Source organism: Cervus elaphus, chromosome 20 (genome assembly GCF_910594005.1).
Source record: "Cervus elaphus chromosome 20, mCerEla1.1, whole genome shotgun sequence".
NCBI lineage: Eukaryota > Metazoa > Chordata > Mammalia > Artiodactyla > Cervidae > Cervus > Cervus elaphus.
The window spans coordinates 125,911,455-125,927,183 of NC_057834.1; the positions used below are offsets into that span (position 1 = coordinate 125,911,455).

At 36.6% G+C, this 15,729-nt stretch overlaps 1 protein-coding gene across 1 annotated transcript in view; it reads right to left on the reverse strand.

Moving 5' to 3' along the window:
* ZMPSTE24 (zinc metallopeptidase STE24) overlaps positions 1–15,729 on the reverse strand; it is a 42,907-nt gene continuing 27,178 nt past the window's right edge. Inside the window, exons 8-10 of the mRNA XM_043877428.1 lie at positions 6,603–6,707; positions 4,773–4,916; positions 1–1,704 (exon numbers count right to left, since the gene is read on the reverse strand). Coding sequence (XP_043733363.1) covers positions 1,480–1,704; positions 4,773–4,916; positions 6,603–6,707 — 474 coding nt within the window. The 3' untranslated portion in view covers positions 1–1,479. The remainder of the gene's footprint in view (positions 1,705–4,772; positions 4,917–6,602; positions 6,708–15,729) is intronic.

The following is a 15,729-nucleotide window of genomic DNA, read 5'->3' on the forward strand; positions in this document are numbered from 1 at the left end:
TGCATCAGCAATTTTTAATGTTTCACTGGTGTAGAACTGAAATTTGTACTTAAAGGCAAGGAAAGAAGGAAAGGCAGTTATCATGAATTCATACATAAAAGAAGCTGGATAAAATCATAGGACTGTTCCTTAGGAAAATAAATAATGTGGTACTAAACTAGAGGTTTATTTTTATTATGTTTCCATGTAGAGACATCATCCAAATATCAGCTGAGCAAAAGACTTTCTGGCCAGAGGCCAAGCGCACACAGTTGATCCCACTTTGGAATAAATGCCTAGAAGGTACACATCACCAGTGAGTGGGACTCTGGGCACAAAGTTGGGTCTCATTCAGAAAGTGAACAGAGGTGTGAGTCAAACATGCAGCTTCAAAAACTGTAAATCTTTCATGACATTTGTTTTGAAAATAAAAATTGCCTGCATATCAAGAACTATAATTTTCTAAAATGGAATTAGGCCTGATTAAATAAAATAGTACTCATGACTTACTAATAAAAATTAGAAAAATAAAAACAGAAACTCTGCTGTCCAAAGAGATAGAAAATTATATTTCTTCCTGAAACGTCATAAGAGAATGATCAATATTTCACCATTAGGTCTCTTAAAATGTCATTTCTTCTTCTTTCCACATTCTCCCACTTTTAACAGCAAAACCTGTTCAATATGGCAATTTCTGCTAAGTAAAAGGATGCACTATTTATTGAATACTTAAGAGTATGAATGAAAAAAGCTGAATGTTTGGGAAAATACTATATTACCCCTAATGGGATCATACCCACCAGGTGGAAAGAAAGATAAAGACTGAGATTTTCTAAAAAAGAAAAACAAAACCCAAATACTCTGTACATAATTTCTAATTTTAAAACATTATTAGAAATTCCTGATCAGTGTATAATAAGAGAGGGAACAGAGAAATTTGGTAGAATAGTAGACAGCGTATTTCTAACTACTTTTAGTTATATAACATCAGCCTTATGAATTATTATCTTTCTTCCTTATTTAAAACACTGATTGGCCAGCTTAAATCATAACAGCTTAAAAGTAGAAATAAGTTTCAACTTAGGTATGAGCACAGTGATTCGGGACCAGTTTCTGCCTTACACAGAGAATTCAGAGGTGGTGTTCCCTTTTAAACATATGCCCCCAAATACCTTATATGCAGGTTCCATATAAGCATGTAAATAAAACAAGTTCTGTATTTCCTCAATTTTACAAGTTGATGGTAAACTAGATTTTAAAGATAAAACTATGCCTTTAAAAACATTAAGCCTCAAAATTTCATCCAGTGTTTTCTTTAAGAAATGGAATATTAAAATCATTTTTGAAATGAGATATTAAATGTATTTAAATCTTGGCTTTTCTGTACTTAATCATTTTTCCTAAAAAAAGAAAAAAAAAAGTTAAAAACATCAAGAGCCAGAACATGCTGCCAGGATGGAAAATAATCAGAAATGTCTTCAGTTGCAGATCCTGGGCAACTCAGTCTTGTTTTGAATTTTTCAGAGCTTGAAGTCTCTCTAGTAGTGGAGGATGAGAATAATGCCACATGGAAAACAACCAGTCAGAAACAGGGAATCCCAAATTGTCTTTGTTTAGTTTGATTAAAGCAGAATATAAGTCTTTGGCCTTCCCAAGTTTCTTTGCAAATGCATCGGCTTGAAACTCAAATCTGCGGCTGAGGACTGTTAGGCAAAAAGAAAGAACCTGAAAAAGGAAATAAAAGCATTTTAACCACTTCCCCTCTTTGTTGTCACTAAAGCTTTCATGAGCCAATACTGCAGGGGAAGTTCAGCTCAGGATAAGAGAAACAGCAAGCCAAAAGAAACATCACTTGTATTTTGGAGACCCTAGGGTGGAGGAATTATTAAAAATTGAGCCTTTCCCCCTCTAAGCAAATAGATCAGAAACAGATATATATCCAAAGACATGTCAATCTTAATGAAGAGATACTGACTTCTGAGAACCTGTCATGGGCCAGGCACTGAGTTGGCATTTTACATTCTCCAGCAATCCTACAAGGTGATTACTCTTACTCCTGTTTTACAGATGAAGAAGGCTATCTCAGGAGTGAGACAACTTGTTCGTAGTCACACAACTAGAAGGCGGTAGTGCTGACATTCTTGATGACTCCAAAGCCCATGACACCATCTTTCTCAGAGGTAAGATGTGGGGATTTATATTCAGACTCTTTTTTTCATTTAAAAAAAATACTTGCTCACTTACCCACCTTTAGATGTTAACAACAGTCTTCACTGAGAATATTCTAATATATATATATATATACAAGTATACATGTATAGGTGTATATACATGTATACACACACACTATAGCCTCTAATGATGGCCTCAAAATAGAATTTTCTAGAGTGTTCTGAGCTATGGTAGCTTCATTAGAATATTCAGTCTCCAAGGGTGACTACTATGAAAGGGACAAGTTTCATTTGAAAATAGAAATTTCTGAGGGAAAAATAATTTGTTTGCATACTGACGTATTAATATTACAGGTTGGATGACATGATGTCTATCTCTTACCTTAAAATACATCAAGCAATAAAGCAAAAAAAGGTTTAAGTCTCTCAACTGTACCTCATATTGCCGTCAGCAAATCCAGAGCTTCAACATAAAGTCTGGGAGCTCCTGATATCTTCTTAGACATGTTCAAAGCTAATATCTGGCTCCTACCTGAAATTTCTTTCCAAATCTTGCATGTACTTTTTGGGTTATAATCATTAACTAATCTCTCTGTCTATGTGTCTCCTGATTTCAAGTGTCTCAGGGCAGCTGTCCCTTGAACCTCACCGTGACACAAATAAACCCTGAGCAGACACTAGCCCGCATTCATCTGCTCCACTGTAGGTTTTCAAACCCTTCTCAATAAGGCATGTTTCCCATTTCCCAGGAAAATATCTCTTTCTCATTATGACCTCTTAAATGCAGACATTAAACGTACAGTTCTCTGTTTAAATACTTCAGTTCAGTTCAGTCACTCAGTCTTGTCCGACTCTTTGCGACCCCATGAACCGCAGCACGCCAGGCCTCCCTGTCCATCACCAACTCCCAGAGTCCACCCAAACCCATGTCCATTGAGTCAGTGATGCCATCCAACCATCTCATCCTCTGTCGTCCCCTTCTCCTCCTGCCCTCAATCTTTCGTTTAAATACTTAGTCTTTTTGAAATGAGTACCCTGGGCTCATTGAGGTTTTTAAAACTGTTGCTAATATCTCTAAATTAATTATATTTCAAATCACTCTAATATCCCTAAGTAAATATCTAATTTACTTAGCTATTTTTTGAAGTGAACTCAACTACTCAAAATAGAAGGAGATAAAACCAAAAACTGAGAGGCCAAATTAGATGCCCAAAGCAGACTAACATTACTGGTGCCTTATTTATCAGAGGACACTTACACTCAGTCAGAATCCAGTAACTTTTACCTAATGAGTTTGATTATCTGATTTCCCAGTCTATAGTTGGTTGAAGAAGAAAATTAGAAAAAAATAATGACCATATCAGAAAGTTACACTGACATTAGCAAGGATTATCAGCCTGGCAGTCAACGAAGAGATTATAAGAAAATTAGTTATATAAATAAATAGCATGACTGCATAAAGAGCAGAGGATTCTGGGGCATTTCATACACACAGCTCAGTGTCTTTAAGGCATTCCTGAATTGTGACTGAAGACAGAAATGACAATATCATTATGATGGTAGTTTAGCTGCTAAGTTACGTCCCATGGACTGTAGCCTGCCAGGTTCCTCTGTCCATCGGATTCTCCAAGCAAGAATACTGGAGTGGGTTGCTATTTCCTTCTCCACGATACCATTACAAGTGGTTCTATAACCTCTTTAAGAAGTAACAATCAGCATACAGCACTTTATAAATATTCTCAACAAAAGTTAAAAAATTAAAACATTTAGAGTTTAATGATAATAAATCTTATTTCTCTGGAAAATGAATGTAGATTCTGTGGACAATGCTATACAAACATGATCTCTTCCTCCCCGTTTTTCTTTCCTGGTGCCTTATACCTCATCCTACCCCCACCTTTTAAGGAGAAAGTTAAAACCTAAACTCTACAACTTGACCCAAAGAAGAATTCTTCTGAATGGAGATATCTCAAGATCCCTGATCTCTTGGCTTACTCTGGAAGCCTAATCAAGTAGTATGTTGCCATCACTGGATTTATTCAGACATAGTCTCAATCCATGTCTTATCACATATATGGCATTCCCCTACTGACCAGTCATGGAGCAGTGGTTCTCAAACTTTGCTTGCCATAAAACATGCAACTTTGCTTCAGAGGGTCTGGAGTGGGATGCTAAGTCTGTTATGAAGCAGGTGGTCAGGAAATGCAACCAGAGGAACAGTCTTACAATCTCTCTTATCCAGTCATACACACACTCAATTATCAGTAGTTTTGTCCCCTCACACACAGATTTTCACCAGTACTTGGAGAAATGTGGTCTAGGACATAGTGTTCCAATAGTTAATTTCCATCTACCAAGTCTCTGAGGTACATGCTACATTGAGGTTTTCACCACTAAAGTCTCATTCTCCACTTTTTTTCCCCTAACAATATAGAAGCACTTATTATTTGGGGCTGGGTTTTTCTGCCACATTCTTATACTGGCCAGTAAATAAAGGGACTAAAACTTTGTTTTATCTGCTTGTTAAAACTATAGTTTTGTTTCTTTTTTCACTACTCTCAAGGTACTAGATTTGAAATAGACAAGAGCATAGGTGAGATAATTTTAAAGATTATACATTACCTCGTTATAAGGTGAAAAAATAAACTGGAAGATGATCAACAGTCCAATTAGAGTGGGCTGGCTGTCATTAAAACCAAATGCAACAAAAAGCTCCTTTCGACCAATTAACACAGCAAACAAGAAAAAACACAGGAAAGAATTCATCTAGAAAGAAGGACACAAAATTTCTAAGTTATTACTAAGCTAACTTCATTGTGGGATCAGTAGAACAAGACATCATGATGTGATTTTAAGAATGATGTTAGCGTGACCACAGAAAAAGTTACTTAGGTGGTTTTACGGTTTTGCTTTTATTCTAGAAGTAGAGAGGGCCTGAGTTGAGGATATACATATATACTAATTCATTATTAGTGAGCAAATAATGGTTTAGCTGGATGATTAGGGCCTTGGAACAAACTAGAGGATGGCTAACAAGGAGATTTGGAAAAGAGGTATGTGGGAAAACTTCCAAAACTAGCCCAGAGTATGATAATACTTAGGTCTAATGTGAACCTTCACCGAAACTATTCCACAGCAGAGGCGGCTCTCTCAATGCTCAGATGGAGAAGATACCTGCTCTGTGGATGTAAGCCAGCTTCTTTTCCCAGCCACTCTAGGACCTGGTCAATTGCTCATGAAAAGAGTGGCCATAGTGACAGGGATGGAGTCAATGCATTAATCAGCAACACAGACATTCCCCACTGGCTCTAGCTGAAGTGCCCAATCTATTAGAAGAGGCAATCAACTCCAGGCCCGATGAGGCACCTCAGGGATCAGCCACTACCCTCACAGTAGGCTACTGGACCCCTTCTTTCATGAATGGACCAGTGATTTTCCTTATTAAACTGAGTACTTAAATAAACTTGGATTTGGACTTATTTAATGTCTTACTCACTGCCATGTATCCATACAACATAGCTTCCAGCCAAGGCACTAATTTTTATACCTACAGATGTAAGGCAACAAAGAAGTGCCTATAGGAGCAGGTACATAACTCTTCCCATGCAATCCACCACCCAGAACCAGCTGACCTTTTAGAAAGCTACAAAGACCATTAAAGATGCAACTGAGACCATACATGCTCAGAACCAGTCAAAAAAACAGAGTGCTATTTCACTCAGAGCCTGAAAACTATGGTCATTCTGTTGGTTTAGTGGTATTAATACCCAGAAGAGGAATGTTACCGAAAGTATTTTCTTCTTTATATTTACTACTTTTTGCAATTTCTTTTCAATGGTTGTACAATGACTTTTTTAAAAGAGAAAAAATGGTTTTTAAAAAGCATTTTAATGTCCAACTTATCTAGGCTCACTCCTTTTGATCTTCATAGCTCCTACAGCTGAGCAACTGATAACAACAATAAATATTTATGTTTTAAAAAGCATTTTAATGTCCAACTTATCTAGGCTCACTCCTTTTGATCTTCATAGCTCCTACAGCTGAGCAACTGATAACAACAATAAATATTTATGTAGTATTTACCACATTTCAGGTACTACTCCAAACTCTTTACATGTATTAACTCATTTAATTCTTTCAGTCTTATGAGGTATCATCACTCAACAAGGGAATGGAGGCAGAGGGAGGCTCAGGAACTTCAAGTCAGCAAGCTGTGATGTGAAGCCTGGCTACAGAGTTTGTCTTCACTTCTCTACTATGTGAACTCTCATGCCTGCTATACTTATTATTTGACTCTCCTGCCATAAAAAGAGAATTGTTGGGACTTCCCTAGTGGTCCAGTGGTCAAGACTCAGTGCTTCTACTGCAGGGGGCATGGATTCAATCCCTGGTTGGAGAAGCTAGCGGTGTGGCCAAGAAAAAGGGGTAGAGAGAGAATTACTCCAGACTTACCTGGCTAATAATGATATTTTTGACTGTGTGTCCCAACTTCCAGTGCCCCAGTTCATGGCCTAGTACAGCAAGCACCTCTTCATTTTTACATCCTTGTTTCTTATTCTGAATCAAAAAACAAATTGAAAATAAACCATCAAGAAGCTTCAAAAAGTTTATACCTTTTAACCAAGTAACAGCCCTTCTTAGATTCTAACTTAAGGAAACAATCAGACTTTTGTGCAAAATTGTTCATTCACTGAACAAAACATTATTCCCCCAGCCACTCCACATTAGATACTGGGTTAAGCTCAAACATAGAATCATGAAGAAGACACACATATTCTGATTACATGAGTCTAATTTAGGTTAGAAAACATATAAATCTTTATCAATAGGAAAAGAGTTAAATAAATCATGACAAAGTCATGTAACAGTCATACTATAAACCCACTAGAAATTTTGCTTTTAAAGATTATGTTATAACATGGGAAACTGCTCATGATAGTGCCAAACAACATTTATATTATACATCCATTAGAAATGTTTTGAAAGATTATGTTCTGACAAAGGGAAAATGGTTCATTAGATGAAGAAAGCAGGAAACAAAACTAAAAATAAATAGTATGATTCCAATTATGAAAAGAGACCAATGTGTATTTAAGAATACACAAATAAAGAAAACAGACTGAAGTATATCAAAATGTTAACAGTTTTTTCTGTATGGTAGAAATACAGTGATGTTTAACTATCTCAGATCATTCCTATTTTCCAAATGATCTACAAATAAGTACATGTCACTTGTGACCTCCAAAAACATCATGAATTGCCGTTTTAAAAACTGAGACCTCCAAGTTAAAATGGCAGAAGGAACATTCACATCTAATTTTATTCCCTCCAAAAACCCCAGTAAAACTACAATCAAGAGTTTTTTTGTTTTTTTTTTTTAAAGACATAAACAGGATAGAGAAAAGGATAGGGAAAACAGGAGAGCTGGCAATAGTAACAGGATTTTGGAAGCAGAAAAGCAGACAGACAAATAAAAATGGACTAGGCAGGTCAAGAAGAATCATAAGCCAGCAGTGGAGAAAATATATAGAACCAGTCTGATTTACACTACAGTGTCTTCAAAGGACTCGAATACTAACAGTAACCAGGTATTTCTGAAATGGGCGGAACAGGAAGGAGGTTGTGGCAAATATAAGAATTGGGTGAGAGCTGTTTGAGAAATGGTAGATTCCTCTCCAACTCCACACTTGAGCAAAAGGCAATTGCTCCTCCCTCATCCTGGCAAAAGCCTGAAAGCTCATTTTGGACAGGGCAAAGAAAAGGACACTTCACCTGGAAGTTCGGCATAGTTGAAGGCCTGGGTACACCAGCAACAGACCATGGATTTGCTTACCTAATGGTATGGTGCACTGACTACTGAGCACTCCCTCTCCCAAGCTAGCCCTCTCCCCATACCTGGCTCCCAAAACACTCCCCTCCAGGCAAAAGACTGGAAGAGTACTCCCCGGGAACTCTGATCCCTCTACCAGGAAAGACCAGGAGATACTAACGCAGGAATCCCCCAACTGCAAGCACCCCTAGGACACACCACAGTGAAGCTCAAAGTTGGTAAGCCTTATCTACAGGCTCAGAGAATCAACCAGGTTTTTAGTCCCATTCTCTTACTAAAATGAAAAAAAGTGAAAGTTGCACAGTCGTGTCTGACTCTTTGCTATCCATGGACTGTAGCCTGCCTGGCTCCTCTGTCCATGAAATTCTCCAGGCAAGAGTATTGGAGTGGGTTGCCATTTCCTTCTCCAGGGAATCTTCCCAACCCAGGGATTGAACCCAGGTCTCCTGCATTGCAGGCAGATTCCTTCCCAACTGAGCCACTAGGGAAGCCCATTCTCTTACTAAGGAGTAGACAAACAATTATATATATTATAAGATATACAAGGTAAGGGTCAAGATGGAAGACCAGATACAGAAAAAATGCAATATGGAAGAAACAAATTACCTAAGGAGAAAATTGAGAGACACACTGCTTTCATGGGAAAATTGAAGATACTACAAAAAAAGGGAAATTCAGGACTTCCCTGGTGGTTCAGCAGTTAAGAATCCAACTGCCAATGCAGAGGACACAGGTTTGGTCCTGGGAAGATTCCACACATCTCAGGGCAACTAAGTCTGTACACCACAGCTACTGAGCCTGTGCTTTAAAGCTCATGCTCTGCCGTAAGAGAAGCCACTGCAGTGAGAAGCCGGTGCACCACAACCAGAGAGGAGCCCCCGCTGGTCACAACTAGAGAAAGCCTGCGTGCAGCAACAAAGACTTAGAGCAGCCAAAAAAAAAAAAAAAAAATCTAAAAATAAATTATAAAAAAAAGGACATTCAGAAAAAAATAATTCTTAGAAATTTAAGCTTAATAGAATGATTGGAAGATGATGGTATCACCCAGAAAATAGAAGAAAGAGATAAACAAATGGAAAAGCAGGGAAGAAAAGGTAAGAAAGTTCAGTATAAGGAAGCCAACATTCAAATAACAGGAACTCTGAAAAGAAAGAATAGAAAAAATAGAGAGGAGAAAACCATCAACAAAACAATAAGTCTCCTAGAACCAATGAACCTCAATTTCCAAATTAAAAGGGCCAAATACATACCCAGCACAACGGGTAAAAACAGACTCACAAGGTTGTACACTGGTAACTAGTATAATATTGTATTATCAACTATACTTCAATTTTAAAAAACAAAAGGCACACACCAAGGTATGTGAAATTTCAGAACACAGAGAAAGGATTCAACAATTTTCCAAAAAGAGGAAACTTTAGAAAAAACACAAAACAATTTTCCAGAAGAATAAAATTAAGGTAACATATTAAGGATCAGGAATTTGAATGGTTTCAGACACCTCACCAGCAATGTTGGAATCAAGATGGTGATGAAACAGTGCCTTCACAATCCTGAAGAAAAAGTATTTTCAATCTAGAAATCTAAACCCTAGTCAAAGTGACAGGAAAAACATGTGACAGAAAAATGAAGGCATTTTGATGCAAGAACTCAAAAACTTTACTATGCAACCTTTCTCAGGAAGGTGCTGGAGGATGTTCTTTACTAAAATGAAGGAGTAAATTAAGAACAAAAAGTCATGGAACACAGAACACAGGAGACCCAGTGAAGGAGAGAAGTGAAGGGAATCTCTAATGGTAAAGGACAACCACAGAACGACAAGTGTACACCAGATAAAAGAGGAAAACCCATTCAGATTTGAACAATGTGGCCCAAAAGACAAATCTGCTGAGGACTGCCATGATCGCATTCTTTCAGTCACCATAGCATCTTTTTAACCTGAAGAAATCTGTAGAAGATGTACACTACTGAGGGAACACAGTAGATCAACATGGATTTCAACCTAAAGAAAAGGAAAAGAAATATCAAGAATGACCTGGTGGTCCTGCAGCTGAGACTCCGTGTTCCCAAAGCAGGGGGCCTGGGTTTGACTCCTGGTAAGGGAACTAGACCCCACATGCCACCCCATACGCCACAACTAAGACCTGGCTCAGCCAAATATAAAAGAATAACCACAGGGGAAGTCTACTGTGAGAGCCGGAGAGCAGGACTTCAGAGAAACGCCCCAAAGAAAGAGAACAGAAATCTCTCCCAGGTGTAAGAGGGATGAGGGGGACTAAAGCTAATAAGGTTAATCATGCAATTAACCTTGTAGGAAGTTATATTGAGAGATAGCAAAAGTTGTGAGAAGAATTAGCAAAAAGAAAAAGGAACACTAAGCACATTTTTTTTAAAAAAAAAGCAATTATTAAGCAAGAGGGGAAAAAAAGGTAACATTCTCAGCAGTGAAAAGGTACAATATTGTTTAACAATAATGTTTTCAATAATGTTTTGATACTGGTTGAGAGACAGACAGAGAACAGACTTATGGACGGGGTGGGGGGTGGGGTGTGTGGGGAGGGGTGGAAGGAAAGAGTGGGATGAATGGAGAGAGTAGCATGGAAACAGTACACTACCGCATATAAAATCAGACAGCCAGTGGGAACGTGCTGTATGGCTCAGGGAACTCACACTGGGGCTCTGTGACAACCAGAGGGATAGGATGGGGCGGGAGGTGGGAGGGAGGTTCAAGAGAAAGGGGACATACGTATACCTACAGCTGATTCATGTTGATATAGGGCAGAAACCAACACAATATTGTAAAGCAATTATCCCTCAATTAAAACTAAATAAAATTTTAAAAACCCACAAGAACTGTAACTGGACTATACTGGAGGAATTGGGGGAAGGTAGGAGCAGAGCACATGTTAGGCAAGAACTAAATCCTCATCTACCATAACTAAAAGTCAAGATACTGTCAGTAGATAATAGTATACATATATTGTATATATAAATGATATGCATAAATGTCAGAAGAAGCTAACAGAGCTGAAATATGTAGGGAGAGGAGCCTGACGGGGTGAGAGGCATAGAGAAGGGAGGAACATGAAACTACTATATTTCATTATATGCTTTTTTGTACTCTTAACTTTTAAACAATATGTTTACATTACTTCAATTAAGTTAAATTTAATGTTAAAATTTATTGGCGTTCTACTTCCCTAATTTTATCATAGCTCCTCAAACCAACATTAAAAATACATATATGTAAATACATATATATGTATACACAAAAATACATATACACACATGCATACATATATTTTTTCTTTCAACATACATGAAGAATAGGCCAGGAAAGATTTAAAAAATAACAACAAAAGTTGCTAACATGTATTAAACACTGACCATGTACCAGGCCCTCTGTGCTATATACTGTATTATTTATACATCATAATCATGATATGAAATAAGTATACTTATTACCATTTTACAGATGAGAAAATCTAGGTACAGAGAGATTAGCTAATTTTCCTATGGCCACACAGCCAATAAATAGAAAACCTGGGATTTGAAGCCAAGTAGTCTGATGCCAGAGACCTGTGCTTTCAACTTTCACACAACTATAGATAGAAAAATAAATTATTCAACATTTATTAAATAAACAATTTTTAGTTAACAGATATGTAATCATTTGTATATTGTTATAGTACTGCTTTTAAAATAAACATAAATGGTAGGTGGTCATATGAATGATACAACATAATGTTTACAAAACCAAATAAAACTCTCATTGTTTATAAACTTTCCAGGTTCAATTTAAATAGTGCAAGACACAATGAACAATTTCTTGTACACACACTCACATGTGCCTACCCACATTCACTCACCAATACACACACACTCTGAAAAACATCTAAAAAATGCTTAATAAGGTAAAACAAATATCCTTTTAAACATACAGTTTAGTTCATTCTAAAGTAAGGAAAAGCTGAGGAGGTGAAATTAACATTCCTTGTATAAAACTATGAACAGCTATACTCTGAGTCAAAGAGTGAGCTAGGGGGAAAAATGCTGGCAAAATAACCCAATTGTGTCAAGCTCACCTGAAGTGGAGAAAAAGAAAAGTCTCTTATTGAAATTAAAAAACACGGGACTTCCCTAGTGGTCCAGTGGTTAAGACTCCACACTTCCACTGCAGGGGGCATAGATTCGATCCCTGGATGGGGAACTAACATACTGCATGCCCAATGGCATGCACGGCAAAAAAAAAAAGAAAAAAAAATTCAAAAACATTATCTGCCTGGACCAGAAAATGCCAAGCTGGCTTGCTGGCACTAGGGGCAACTGATAGAAGCAAATGCATATGCTCTATTGAGGAATGTACCTTAAACCCAGACCCTTCAAGATTCCTGAAGATTAAGATTACTGAACTATTATGAATTTACAGTAAAAATTATCAAATACTTCAGAAAACAAGCCACAGTAAATAAGAGTTAGCAGAAACAATACAGAATTGCAGTAGTTCCTTAAGACTTCAGATAACGGAACCATCAGATATAGAATATGAAATAAACATGTTTTATACAAAGAAGGGTGGGCTTCCCAGGTAGCACTAGTAGTAAAGAACCTGCCTGCTGATGCAGGAGATGTAAGAGATGCGGGTTCAATCCCTGGGTCGGGAAGATCCCCTGGAGAAGGGAATGACTACCCACTCCAGTATTCTTGCCTGGAGAATTCCATGGAGAGAGAAGCCTGGCAGGCTGCAGTCCACGGGGTCGCAAAGAGTCGGACACGACTGAAGCGACTTAGCACACACACATACAAACAAGGAACTAAAACCACGAGGAAGGAAAAGAGGCTACCAGAAATGACTGATTTGAAAAAGAACCAAACAGATCTTTAAAACACAATGGACTGGTCAGAAAACAGACTAAACATAGCTAAAGAAAGAACCTATGAACTGGAATGTGGAGCTCCAAGAAACAAATTTAAAAGTGTCAGTACCTGTGGGAGACAGAATGAGATGGTATAACATTCATCTAACTAGAATTCCAGAAAGATAAACTGGGGAGAATGGGAAAGAAGCAATACTCAAAGATATAATGGAAAAAGTTTTTTAAACTTCAGGAAAAGACATGAGTCCTTATAGGGGCCAAAATATATCCCAAGCAGGACTGGGATAAAGTTCATACTTGCACAACACAAAAATCAAAGAGAAATCTTAAGAATAACCAGAAAGAACTAAAAAATAAATAAGTAAAACACAACTAAGCTTAGAGCAGACTTTTTCAACAGGAACAAAGGAAACCAGGACAAAATAGAATAGTATCTTTAAAGTGCTAGGATGAATAGTTGTTAATCTTGAATTGACATCAAGAATGAGAGCAAAATAAAAACAAAACCAGAAATTCCCAAAGAAATTTCTAAAGCATATACTTCTGGAAGAACCAAAGTAATTTCTAAAAGGAAGGTGTGAGGGACTTCCCTAGTGATCCAGTGGTTAAGACTCCATGTTTCTGCTGCAGGGGACGTGGGTTTGATTCTCAGTTGGGGAGCTATGATCACACATGCTGCATGCAGCCAAAAAAAAAAAAAAAGAAAAGAAAAATAAACAAGATAAAACTAAAATATAACATGAAAGGAGTAATTAGATCAACTGTTTATTAAGGTTCCTGGATTGTTTAGGAAGCAGTGAAGATACTGTATATTTTAAGATTTTAGGCTTTGTGGGCATGATTTATTTTTAACAGCAACCATAAAAGAATAGTCACATATGAACCTTCAAACCTAAATGAAAACTCAAATATACTTTTTTAAAAACCTTCCATCAGTTCTAAAAATAAAGCAGAAGGAGGTATGTGTATGTTTAGGGTAGTGGTGGGGTGGGGGGATATAAAAAGGATAAAGGGGAAAAAGGCCATAAAATAATATGGCAGAAATAATTCCAAATATGTCAGTAATCACAATATATATGAACAAACAAAGCTCATCAAAAAAAAGATAGTGTCAGTTTGGATTTAAAAGCAATCATAAGAACAAAGTATACCTGTGTATGAGACAAAGATACATGGTAAGGTTAAAAGTAAAAGGATGAAAGTGATATGGTGATATCCATATCACCATATTATGGTGCAGCCATAAAGTGATATGGCTGCACATTAAGAATATACTTTAAAAAACACTAAATTGTACACTTTAAAATGGTTACAATGGTAAATTCTATCTCAATACTATTATTAAAAAGTTAAAGGATGACATCCAGCAAATATTAACCGATAGGCATCTGGTGTCACTGTATTAACACCAGACAAAATCAACTTAAAGGCAAAAAGGATTACTAAAGAAAGTCACAAAAGAATGATAAAAGATTCAATTTACCAGGAGGACACATAATTCTAAATTTGTATGTTCCTAATACTAACACCTCAGGATATAGTCATTCAAAATTATCAGATATACAAAGAAAATCTGACAAATGTATCATAATAGAGAATGTTAACACATCATTATCAATTAAGACATCAAACAAATAAAATGTCAACAAAGATATAAAGATTTAAACAAAATAATAAAAAAGCTTAAAAAAAAGCTTCATCTATGGGAGACATATCAGTTCTGCAGCAAACAATGAGAGAATATATATCCTAGAAAGTGAAGGCTAATGGTTTTGAAATAAACTCCAGCTACTTAAAAAAGTGAAGTACAAACAGATGAACATGGAACTGATTTTGTTTTATACACCTTAGAAAAACACAACCTAATGGGAACACAGGCAGCAAAATACTGGAATCTAGATATTCTACCAGTTTTCCATTTCTTCACCAATTCCTAATTTTTAAGGAAAATGATCACTTAAAAACGAGGCTGGGTAGATGCATGAAAAAGAGGGATAGATTAGAAGTGATTGGCAAGACAGCTTTTACATTCACTATCTCTTTTCCTTTTAAACATGAGAATCTAGGTCAGAATACATTTGGTAGAGAAAGTAAAGAATGAGCTAACTCACACAAAAAAAAAAACAAAAAAAACAAACAAACAAAAAAGAATGAGCTAACTAGCCTAGTTTCTTAAATGGCTCAGAGACACGTGTACCTGTACCTTCAGGCAATGGCCATCAAGAGGGGAGAACAAAGCACTAATTAACAGACATCTATTCTAAGGGGGGAATTAAGAGATGCAACTGAAGATTTCCATACAAAAATATTCATTACAAGAATATTTTTAACAGCAAAAAACTGGAAACCCATATACCCAATAAGAGGAAAAGTGATTTTTAATTAAAAAAACAGAAATACATATAGCAAGATGTTTATGGCTAGTTGGATTATTCATGTTTTCTAATTTATCTATTACTTTAGTAATAAGCAAAATAGGCTGCTATGTTTAATAATAATGGTTAACAGTTTCCATTCATTAAAAGACCTATGTACCAGACATTGTATTATTAGATATTTTACAGTTAATCTCCACTACTGCAAGGCAGCTATCATCAGCCTTAATCTGAACTATGAATTAATTCTTTTATAAAACAAGCAGGTCTCTATTAGAAAACATAGGTTCTTGTATCTTGGTTTGACGTCTGCATTTAGGAAGCTATTCAGAACTCCACGGAGTCATGTTCAAAGATATGGAATAACAAGAGCTTAAATAAGGGTCATTTTTTGCAAAAATGAAACCTGTTTATTTGGGGTAGATTCTTAGATAAAATTGGATTTTCTTTTCCCATGTTAATTTCACATATAAGAAAAAAAAATAAGTATCTTTCTT